At 36.5% G+C, this 12,663-nt stretch overlaps 1 protein-coding gene across 6 annotated transcripts in view; it reads right to left on the reverse strand.

Annotated features, from left to right (window-relative positions):
• EVL (Enah/Vasp-like) overlaps positions 1-12,663 on the reverse strand; it is a 1,573,360-nt gene that overhangs the window by 1,252,616 nt on the left and 308,081 nt on the right. Inside the window, exon 2 of one of the 6 annotated variants that reach the window (XM_044075034.1) lies at positions 11,767-11,852. The exons of the other annotated variants lie outside the window; for them this stretch is intronic. Coding sequence (XP_043930969.1) covers positions 11,767-11,777 — 11 coding nt within the window. The 5' untranslated portion in view covers positions 11,778-11,852. The remainder of the gene's footprint in view (positions 1-11,766; positions 11,853-12,663) is intronic. 6 annotated transcript variants of the gene reach the window in all.

Raw genomic sequence — 12,663 nt, forward strand, 5'->3', positions numbered from 1 at the left:
AGTTATCCTAAATCTCTTACAGATCTTTCAGCTTTAACTGATGCCTTACTTTGTTCTGACCTTTGTGTGTTTCATTGCACTCTCTTAATTCAATATGTTCTCTGTTACTATTTTGAACTTTATTTGAAAAACTACAATTTTTGTATTGGATTTACTGACTATCCCAATACTTCAGTGCTAGTAGAACTGATAAGTTCACCCATTTGCTTGTGTTTTCTTAGATGCTCCCTCTATTTGATAAAAGTCACAGCATATACAGTACATGCCTAGATGAATACAGTTGGAATTGTTAACTGCCTGCTTACAATGAAGCTTCTACACAAACTAAGCACATAACTTACTGATATATTGTTATTGGTAACAAGACCATAGAGATCACTAAAAGCCTTGGCAAAGTGCTACTAAAACCTTTTTGAAAATGTAAAAATATAAAAAAATGGGGTAAATATGAGCAAACTATTAAACATCAGAGTGTCTTTGGCTGATAAGCATGCACACTGCATTCTACAAGCAAACCTTCCCAAAAGTAAGTCCAGTAACCTCTGCAATACCTGATATATTATGGTACTCGAGTAATCAATGTCTTAAAATTGCTGCAACAATTTAATCTTTTAGCCGGTAGACTCCAGTCCGAATGGCATACATATCAGTGTGTTATTACACATCCCTACCTTCAAGTATGTCAGGTTGTATATCTCATGGATTACAGCACTCTTTGATAACTTATGAATGATATTTTTATATCCCTTACTTATACCATGTGCAGCAGATATGGATCAATACAACAGAACACACAAAGCAGTATGTGGTTTTGTGCTGGTGAATCACATAAAACAGTACTATGTGACAAGTCAGATCATTAAATGCACCATTACATCTTCCCGGTGGTGAGTGAAACTACTGCTCCAATCCTCCTTATTAAACACTAGGGATTTAAATGAGCAAGACATATGATGTTCATGATGTAACAAGCAGGAGTCAGCTTTGAATATCACATCACACTGGCATTATTTATACTGAGTCACTAGCTGATCTGCAAGACAACATACAGGGCTGTTAGACTACCTTTGACTGACCTCACCTAGAGAACTGATGTGGTATTATGGTATTGTTGAAATTTTTATTAATGAAATGTGACATGACAGCTGTGCAGTGGTGAACACACTATTCATTGGGATATAAGTGTGCATATTGGAGTTACAGAACAAATGCAAACCTAAGGAGTCTGATGCAAGCTTCAGAATGAAAACAGTGACTACTTGCATTGTAATATATTTTATTTATTTAATTTGGTACTGGAGTAAAGCACTGATCCAAATGGACCTATTTCAGTCTCAGACCAGACAAATATAAATGACAGCAGACAAGTAAGTTAATAGGAATTAAGGAAAAAAAAAGAAGGGGAGTCAGAATGGCGCCCTGAGTAGAAGGGTGGAATCGGGGAACTGAAACTGAACAGAGCAGAGAAGTACCAATTGGAAATATATTTTTAAGAATCCAAAAGAAAAGATCCAGCACCAGGAGAAGTTCCAAAATGAATCTTTAAATACATTTATTAGGGCAAACCCAAAAAATACATAAGCGGCAAACCGGTTTCGGCTGAGTAATAGCCTTCTTCAGTGCATTGATGTGAATAGACAGCTCCACATGCTTATATAAGGAAAAAGTCAGAAGAATCGATTGCAATCATCCATTAATTGTTTAAGCAATTAAGCAAATGAACTTAACTCATTCAGGCCAGGGTTAAATAGTGCACCTAGCCTAATAATCCATCATGACTCTTTTTGATTTAAAATAGAATGCCATCCTGATTTACATGTTTTGTTACATTCAATTCTGTCATTTATAGTAAATGTAAACTTAGCAGTTTTGTGTTTCAAAGTATGTTTATATAGTGCATTGGATAACCTATTATTCTTGATATCACTTAAATGTTCACTAATTCTGAATCTGAAAGGTTTTGATGTTTGCCCTACGTAAAATGCAGAGCAAAAACTGGTAGCTAAATAGATTACCCAATTGCTACTACAGTTCCCAAAACATCTGATGTCATAAACTCTGGATGTATTTTTACTTTACTAGTAAACTCTTTTGTTTTGACTATATGTTTATAAGGTTCTACCTGACATAATCGAAACCACACAACACCGACAACCACATCACCCATACAAAACAAAACACATCCCCATTCCACAAGCACACCAAAATCAGGTAGAACCGTTTATAAGCATGGCAATGACCACATGCTACACGGCCTGACAATCTGTCTCCAAACAAAGTGGTTTGTTGTTTGGTAGGCTCAATATGATGTTTGTAGTGTGTAAAATATGAGTTGATGGTTCTACCTCTCCGATATGAAAATGAACAACAAGGTGTAAGACAATTGCCTAGTTTTTCATGGGCCAACAAAATATTACAATGTGTGTTAATAATGTCCCTAAACCAATTTGTATTACATCCAAAAGTAGTTACTAGCCTAATGGGTTGTGAGGTTTGTTTTTTAGAAATGGTTTGCTCCCTATGTTTGAATAGCTGACTTCTGTCCTGTTGATCAACAAAACTTTGTGTCTGATTCAAAGATTCTGCCTGATAACCTCTGCTGAGAAATCTTTGGGTAAGATCATATTGGCAGGGCCTGTGAGATTGTTCAGAGGAACAAATCCATTTAATATGTAGATATTGGGATTTGGGCATATTTCGGATGATGTGGCATGGGTGATGACTAGAAGCATGTAATAAGGTATTATACTGTGGAAACTTTCTATATACCTGTGCTTCCAATGTGTGATCCATCTGTCTAGTAATGGAGACATCCAAAAAGGTGATACTGTGATGTTCAATATTAAGTGTGAATTGGATCCCCCATTTGTTTTCATTAAGATATTCTATAAACTCCTTGGCATAAAGCACATCACTCCGCCACACCATCCAACAGTCGTCCAGATAGCATCTCCAAATATCTATCTGGACAAGAATATATTATGATTGTCATCATATATCAGTTGTTCCTCCAGATATCCCATGAAAATCCCATGAAAAGGTTGGCATAGATGGGAGCAAAGGATGCTCCCATCGCCGTACCTTAGACCTGCCAATGACACCTCCCATTAAAATAGAAAACAGTTTTGGACAACACATGTTCCGTCAAACAAACTAGTAATGTATTGAAACCAGGAGTGTATAAGTCTGATCTATCCAGCCAGTATTTGATAGCCTCTAGTCCTGCCCAATGTGGAATACTGGTGTACAATGAGGTGATGTCTAGTGTACATAGATACCAACTTGGTTCTAATTGTGTATCCTGGATGATATTAAGAAATTGTGTGGTGTCTTTAATTCTAGACCTAACCAGAGGTAGCAAAGGCTGTAAATATTCAGTTAAAAAAGCTGATAAAGGGGAGCTGTATCTGGGCTAATTCAAATTTTTGTTAAGTGATGTAACAAAGTGTTATGGTCAACTAGATCAAAAGCTCTGGCGATGTTAATAAAGATGGCTCCAGTGAGAAACCCTTTGCCATTAGCTAGGAAAACTTTATAAGTAAATGCCCAGAGTGCTGTAGAAGTGCTCCTACCAGCCCATGCTGCTTTGAGGGTAGTAGATGACACTGGGAGATGTAATGAATGAGTTGATTTTAAATTAATTTTTTAATAATTTTACCAAGTATGGGAATAATGGAGATGGAAAGAAAGTCAATGGTGTGGAATGGGTTAGATTTTTTGGGAAGGGGTTTAATTGTCTGTTTTCCCGATTTCAGGCATGATGTTTCAAGTTAGGCAAAGAGTTAGGTCTTCTTTTGGCTTTTCCCGGTTAGGGGTCGCCACAGCGGAACTCCTGTCCACTAATGATTGGCAGTAGATTTTTATGTACTGGCTTGCCAGGCCTAACGCACAACCTTCAATGAAGGAACTCCCATTCATGCATGTCGCCCCACAGAAGATGTTCTAACTGAGAATCGAATGGGCAACGTCTAACTGTGAGGCAGCAACGCTACCGCAGCACCACCACCGCAGTTTTTTAGGCAAAGAGTTAGGTAAAAACTGATGCAGCTGCTAGTCCACCCCATCTCTTTCACATTTATAATCTTTACCTAGGCAAAGATTTAGGTAAAGATTATAAATGTGAAAGAGATGGGGTGGACTAGCAGCTGCATCAGTTTTTAGTTCTTCACGTGGTGGAACTATGTGTGTTTAGCTTTGATTGCTTTGAAATGGAAAGTGGGAATATATGGGGAGAAAAGAGGTTAGAGGGAAAGGAGGGGTTATTAATGAAATCAGGGATGGGAAGTGTACTGAAGTGGAGGCTGAAATCAGCTGCTGTGAGGTGAGATGAGGAGGAATGGGTTTTGGCTGGATTAGTACAGCTTGTTAGGTGGTTCTGACCAGAATTTTTTAGGTGAGTTGAGAAGGTTTGACTGATGTTCTTTCACAATGTGACTTTTATGTTACCCGACTGACTATTTAACTATTTAACTAGATTTCTTAGCTTAGTATAGTGTTGCCTGTAGGTTGAGGATGGGTTGTTTTTCCAAGTATGCCAAGCATTGTCCCATAAGGAGGCATTTAAGTTTGTATGTCAGCCAATTTTTTTTGGTGATTTATAGAGCCATGTGATTTTAGGAAAGAGTGAATCCTGGAGGTTAGTGAGAATTTCCGTTAGGAGAATTTTGCAGTGGTTAGGTTCAGCAGAATAGAGAACTGGAGGCCATTCTAATAAAGACAGAAGCTTCTTCAGTTTAAGATTGCTGGATTTGGATTTTCTTGGATGATATGAGAAAGGGAAGGATTTTGTTTATGTGGTGAAAGATACTGAAGCTGATTGGACAAGGTCACTGAAGGAAGGGGGTTAAATGAGAATTTGAGAAATAATGGAGAATTTCGGAAATAATTTTAGGATTATTAGTAATAATAAGATCAAGAAAAGAGTGATGACAGGAGTTAGGCTTTGATCTGGTGGGTTCAGTGACCATTTGTGAGTTTGAAGTCATTAAGGATCTCTAAGATACTGTTTTGATTAGCGACAAGAAGGCTGAAATTGAAGTCACCAAGTAGGATGAAGTGTTTGAGACTTTTTTTTATTGAAGAGTTAATCCTCAAGTTAATTTCAAGCAGAAGGGTATTGAATTTAGCTAAGGAGGTGGGATGATAGAAATAAGCAACAGCAAGAATAGGAAAGTTGTTAGGGTAGGGGAACATGGAGAAGTAGCCCATTAGGAAGAGATTCTGTGGTAGTGTTGCTTTGAGCTAAGAGATGGACATTAAAATTATATTTAAAAAATACAAGAGTTCCACTGCCAGATATAGAATCAGGCCTCTCATCACGATAATATTTGCACCCAGGGAAAAAGTGGCAGATGGAACGATCACTGTATTTGATCCAAGAATCTATTACATCTAGAAGGTCAGGGTGCTAGACATAATATTGTAATTGTCCTTCTCCCTTGTTATAAACAACCTGCACAAAAGTCTTTGCATTTTACAGTCCAAAAGCATCCACAAAGGTTTTCAAGCTTTACAGTTCAACTTTTAAAAAATCTTGGGGTGGCTTGTCTCCAAAATTTTGTTTGTTAATAAAGATCCTCCATTGACATTCTAGACACCAAAAATAGCCAAAATTTCACCTGAGAAGATATCCTGTTTCAAATTCCTTAGTGCTTCATTTGACTTAGGTCTCTCATTAAATCATCACACAGATACAAGCTATAAACATACAAATACAAGTAAAAAGTTGTATTTTACATCACTTAGCCAAGTATCTCATCTGGACATTAACCTAATTTTGTTTTTATTAGCTACATTGCAGTTATGTGATTAGAAATTGTTATCTGATAATGACCACATTAGGGCTATGCTGTTGACAGTGTAAATGTTGACTCTAGGTAATTTGCTCAGATTGACTATTGCTGATGTGGTATCCCAAACCCATGCAAAAATGAGAAAAAATGGGACTAAAGATGTTGGTGCAGATGATGATATATTACTCTGCTCATAATTTGCCTTTTGTGTTTGTTATGGCAGAAAATTTTCTCTTGACTACCAAACAACTGAAAATGAATAAGTGAGTTAGGGAAAGAAGAATATCTTATCTAAGGTAAATGGCATGTTTAAGTGCTACAACCTCTCATGAGAATTAAAATCATTTGACAGTCACATACTTAGGGCTGACTCCACAGACAAGAAAATTGGAGAGATGTCATAAAGAAACTATATCCATCTATCATGGAACTCCTTACTATCTCTGGTAGCCATGGGGATCCTAAATGCTCTAAGATGCACTTTTAGAGTCCTTTCAACATAACATATCAAAATTCCATGTCTACACCTGAATAAGAAAATTAAGTTGGGTATCTGAAAACCAGTAGGCACCCAGAGGCCATGGAATAATAATAAATGCTCTGAGGCACATTTTAGGGCTTTTCCCAACTTTTCGATCCAATGATGACCTGAACAGAAAGCATGCATAAGGAAATAAATGCAATCTTACTTTTTTAATTCAAACAAGAAATCTATTGTAGCCAAGACTTAATGTTCAAAGCTGACCAAATAGCAGGCCACAATAAACTGAGAAGACAGAAGCTTGTGGGTAAACATAAATCATATATTGCAATAGTACCTACCACCCTACCCTCAAAAGAGTAGTCAAGTTCTGGTATCCCCTTTGGTGTTAAATTGGGATAAAAAATAAGACACAACTGACCACAGTTATATATTTCAAGTTGCTGCTCTCATATGTATGTATAGCATGCCTCCTGACCCCTACCCTCAAAAGGCAGCCACATTCTGTCTACAACTATGATGTCAGATAGGGACAACAACTGAAAAAATAAATAAATAGAGCAGAACTTATTTGCTGTCAGACAAATATAAACAGTATGCTTCTTTACTCTCCCTCAAAAGATATCCATCTGTATATGCATCTGATGTTTGATTGTGATGAATACAAAAATGTTTTAAAATTGCTAATTTTAGACAGCTTCTATAGATGCTATAGTGACCCTCTGTGTACCCCCTCTGAAGTCTGTGAAAGTTAAAGAAATAACAACCACACTGCCCCCAGCCTAATACAAGATATAGTGACCTCTGAGGTTTGGGAGGGAATTTAAAGAAATAATGACATCCCCCCCAGTTGCACACAAGTATCAATGACCTTCTGTGTGTATTTTAGTGGAGTCATTTTTAGACTAGGTGGGATTTAGTCCAGGGGCTACTAGGTTTGTTGCAAAATCCACTTATAGAGTCATTGTGTGGGACTCCCAGAAGCTCTGAAGGTCTGTGAATTCTGTGATGCATTTTATCTCTTATTTTTTAAGAGATGACTGTTTAAAATAAAAAAGGGTCAGTTATTTTCATCCTGACAACACCAACCAATCAATTACAGCCACTTCTATGTACAATTTAGATGTTTAATTGCAATAAAAAAGAATGGCCATGCAATGTATTTCACCTTTGTTCCAAATGGTTGCCACACATTAAAACTTGCCAAGAAAAACAACTGCAATTAAAGCTACTTTGTCTGTGCATATCTTACATGTCCATTAACGTAGTCCATTTTCCTTATTAGAAAGGCACACAAGTCCTACAAAGTTAGACAGTAGCTGTTTAAACTGAGCAAATGACAAATGGGTCACTTTCTTTCAAACAACTAACTCCAACCTCCATCCAGCCACATCTGTGCACAATTCAGACATCTGATGATTATGTAAATACATTTCACGTTTGCTCCAAAATATAGCATTCAAAGTTATTATCCACAAATCAGAAAGTCAGAATAATTGGCAAACAGCAGCAGCTAGTCATTTCTTCTACAGACAGCCCTAGCAAACATCACTTTTTTGTATGTACATACCTAGGATGAGCAGGTATGTATTATATTGAAAAATGCAAACTGACCAATATACCTCTCAGCTCTCTTCCAGATTTTGTTTGCTATTTCTTCTGTGACTATCATAACATTTATCATATTTTGGTAAATCACAGAGGATTGCATTCAGTTAAAAATGCCAGACATTAGAGCTTCATACTTCTTATTGTTCTGAAAATGCATGTCGATATGCCAAACCATCCGTTCTATTAATGTTTTGTGTATATTAGATAATATTTAAAAGTTGTGTCTAACTTTGTGTCTTTGTTCTTCCACCCCTCATTACTTTTGGCTTTCTCCTGAACATTCTGAAATATCTAGTTGATTATTGCTGGAATCTTTATAAAAACAGCAGTAATGATAATAAGGTCTCACTGTTTCCGACTTCACATCGCACCATTCCTCTCAGCTGTCCAGAATTCTACAGAATGCCCCAATTTTAAGTTATAATTGTTTTTTCAGTAAATTGTTGAAGATTACAGTCAATCCATAAAGCTAGACATTAGAGATTCGTATTTCTCATTGTTGAAAAAAAATGCATGTTGAGGCATAGCCTCGACAATCGCTGAGTAAAGAATTTGAGAAAAATATGCATCACTTGGCTTTGTGCCTACATTTAAACATTTTGAGTTCTCTGTTCTGTGACCTTGCAATGTTCAAGTCTAATGTAACATGTCTTGAATGGTCAAGTCAACTGGAGCACCTCCCCCTGGGGTGCTCACCCCTTAATGTGCCATGTTTTCATTTAACAAGAATACTTCATTTATGTATGTATTTATTTATTAGAGCAAATAAATGTTCTAAAAATAAATAAATACATGTATAGAAAACACAACCACAGAAGCACAGCACCCTAGGCAGCCACCTAGCTGACCACTGCCACATAGATGACCTAGTTGACCTATGCATAAGGCCAGCCATGATCCCCAAATCCCTTATGCCTCTTTCCCTGTATAAACTGTTGCCATGGATTTTCTGCCCCTTTTTCTTCCCTTAATTCATGTTCATGTTGTTGCACTCATCTCCCAGTGGGAGCTGGTGAATGAGGGTCTTCATCCCTGTTTCTCCACCTAATAAAGCAGACTTGTTACTGGTTTTCTCTATCCAGCCCTGTAGCACTTGAGTCCATAACTGGATTTCAGATAGTGGCATTACTGTCAGGATTAAACCCATTTCTTCACTGACATGGCCAGTGTTACACGTCTTTCTGTTTTCATTCAAAGTAAATGCCCATGACTTTGCCATTCCCTTAATGAAGTCTGTTAGTAAGTACCAGATCCATGCTTTCTCAGACTACAGTGGCAGTAAGAATAACGCTATTTGCTTTTCAAATTATTTACTACAACTCATGAGCTGATCAGCTAGATAGATCTTCTGGTGTCATTAAACTGGAAAGTCAGCAGTTTTCATTCTGAATAATCATAAGAACTCATTACTATTTAGAAAGAAGAAATGCTTCATCCTTGTTAACTCTATAGCAGACAATACTTTTAGTGTCAATTCAGTGCAGAATGTAACTATGCCAGTTGCTCCTGTATAATATTGATCCGGTACTGTAAGCTCCAGTACACTTAAAGACTGGTTTCTGCTCCTAAACCACTGCTGTTGCTTATTAAGTGTACCTTTATTTCTGAGAACTGATATACATGACTGGTTCAAATTTACTGAACATAGATTCAAGGGGGAGTTTAATCTTTTACTACATATGTATATGCATATGCATATGTATATTAAACAGTTTAGGACACTGTTACCATTCACAATAAAGCATTTGTCTCATACATTACATCGTGACAGATAATATCATAACTGTCCCAGGTAGTAGAAACATTCCGAAGATGTTAATCAGGGGGAAAAATCAATCTTTGCTATAGAAATATATTTACTGTGACTTGTGAGCATCTATTGTTTTTAACTTTTGAACTTAAAGAAAACTGATCTCAAAGTGACACTATTAACTATGGTAAAGGCAAAATTCTATTGAGGAATTATATTGTAGCTCATTTAATCATGACTCAATTAATATTTTAAAGTGATAGACAATGCATTTTAACTGCAAACTATAAGTAGCAGCTGTATAGTAACTAGGCCAAAGCAATTTCAGAATTAAAAGTTTCATAATATGGCTCCTTTAGCAAAATTAGCCACATTCATCTAGCTAGCACACAAAAATGAAACAAATAAATCAAGGACAAAGAGCTCTTAAAAGTATGGGCAAACAGATATTACTCAGAAGTGGTGTGGGGATTGGCATTATTGATCAAAATGGCATTCATTAGTAGACATATCTCTTTCCCAATAATAACTCATTGTCATTAGATGAAACATCAAAACAATACAGATTAATGAGTGAAAGCTCTGTTAGTAAAACCTTTCTGCATTCAGTTTCCTTTAGTTAAAGGCCATTATTCCAAGACAAACTGGATTAGGGGACATGCACAGTTGTTACATGTTCATATTAAATTTAGGTAACAGCAAATAACAGACTTGTGTTTACTTCCTTTTCTTTATGTGATTGTTTCTACTGATACTTACCATTCAGCCTGATAAATGACAGAACAATTATGTTGAAAATCACAGGTATTTTGTGCTAAAATGTGCCTAAAAAAATAATCTTAAGACAATGTAAATTATTTGTGAAAATTTCCACTAGTACATATTGAACAACCTGCCTGCTCCGACGTCTGTATACTCACAGCAGTATTATAATGCATCACCAACAGGTTTTCACATGAGGAGCTCTCTGAGGGACTCATTCCTTTCTACTTGGTGTATTTCATCAGGATTCCATTTTTTGAGGTTGATATCATATCTAGTCATCCTCACTTGTATCTAGCTTCTGACTGTTGCAGTAATAACCTGCTGTATACTGCTTTCTATTTTCTGAGCAGATTGTTAACTACGGAACAAACCCTCGGTACTGTACCTTCACACCCGGCACTTAAAGCTGGAAGTTGTAACAGTTAGAGGATAACCTTTTCATATTGTGCTTTCATATCACTGCTTACTGTAACAGCTAGAAAGCAAACCCTTGCTATTGTGATTTTTTACCAGTCACTGCACCCTGTATCAGCTAGAGAAAAAGCCTGTGCCCCTGGGCAGTAATATCAGTTGATTAATACTGCTTAATTTAACAACTAGAAAATAACCCCTTAGCACAAAGTGTCTGCATCATTTAACAGCTACAGAATAAACTCTTCTTACTGCATTTTTATGAGTCAGTTTAACACTTTATTCTGTCAAAGGAAACTAAGTGTAAAGCTTTAGTGTATTTCTATTTGTTACCCCAGCTCTGGATTTTCACCAGGAAAGGTTTATAGGTTTTGTCTGTAAATAACGTTTGTTTTTAAGTTTATAACACACTCTGAAACATGTTGTTAATGCATTAAATTAGCAGATGAGTCTAATCATAACTGCCTATTCAAACAAACTGAATACTATGGGACTGCTGACAAACACTCCAAAGTCAGTGTAAATAGATGTTGAGGAAATAAAAGAAAAAATTAAAATGGTATATAAATGAGTTGAATTTCATTTTAATGCTTCACTTAGCTGTCTAGTACAAGAGCAGAATGATAAAAGTGATTTTCCTCAACCCTTGTAATAAAGTGTGAAGACAAATTTAGGCTGTGACATTTAATATTTACACCTCTAGTGCTCAAGAAGCACATATGCTTAGTTTACCAATAAAAAAGTCTTTAGTGCAAAGTCATATACTTTTAATTATTGTTAACAAGAGAAGTTAATTTTGTTAAAGAGTAGCATTTTCTTCTATGAAAAACAAAAACAGATAGCACAACTGTTTCTTACGAGTTTCTGAACAGGAATTGTACAATACATGTAGCGCAAAGCAAAGGAAGTTCACAGTACACCTGCTAAGCTTTTGCTAGGACTTTGATTTTACTTACCCAGGTGGCATTATCTACCAATACACTTAATGTAAAGTCTGTAATGGAAGCTTTTTGTCGTTGAACTAGCTTGTCAGTGCACTTCTCTGTGATTAAGACAAAAAAAAAATGAATATACTTTTAGATCATACACAGACCTTTAGACTTCACACAAACGTTTTACCAGGCAGGAAAAGGAAGTTTATGACTAGAGAACAGGAAACAGAACTAGTTTTATTTGTGCACAGAATACAGTCCCAATACATGAATAAAATGCGGCAAAGCTTAAAATAAAAATAGCCTTTAACATAATGCATTCCTTCCCCTTTGCTCATTAAAAAGGCACTGTAGCTTAAAGGCATAACTCTACCTTACATTAAATTGCTATGGATACATACTGTTGAAAGGTCTACACACCTAACATGTTTTGTTATCTACAATAACCTTTGAATTTCACTTTCACTTACTGAGTTTCTAGTCTGAAGTGTGGCTGTCAAAAAACTGTCCTTGTTACTGAGAGAAGGTCACTGCCACTTCAAAACTTCAAAGCATGGATGTTTGTGTGGTTATGTGCACTCTTTGACTGTTTTTCAACCATCTATTTTTAACACATGCATGTCCCTTCTCATTATAGTTATGCTGGAGTACATGTCACTGTTCCCTGAGTCATTAGGTTTTGCATTCTTTCTTTTGGGACTGAGACAGGACAGTAGGATATGAGTTGTATATCTTCGAGTCTCATTACATTCACAGATTCACGGATTGCTACTAGGCTATAAGCTACTTCTCTCCATAAGGGACATGGTTGCCAGGCCCAGTGTAAATGTCCTAGTCCATATCCACTGGTCTAGACTGAGCTTAAACCAGGTAACAGACAAACTCAGTTTCAAATGGAAGGGAAGGCTGTTCTATAGGAGG

This window comes from Protopterus annectens, chromosome 6.part0 (genome assembly GCF_019279795.1).
Source record: "Protopterus annectens isolate FY-2018-M chromosome 6.part0, PAN1.0, whole genome shotgun sequence".
In the NCBI taxonomy this organism is placed as follows: domain Eukaryota; kingdom Metazoa; phylum Chordata; order Ceratodontiformes; family Protopteridae; genus Protopterus; species Protopterus annectens.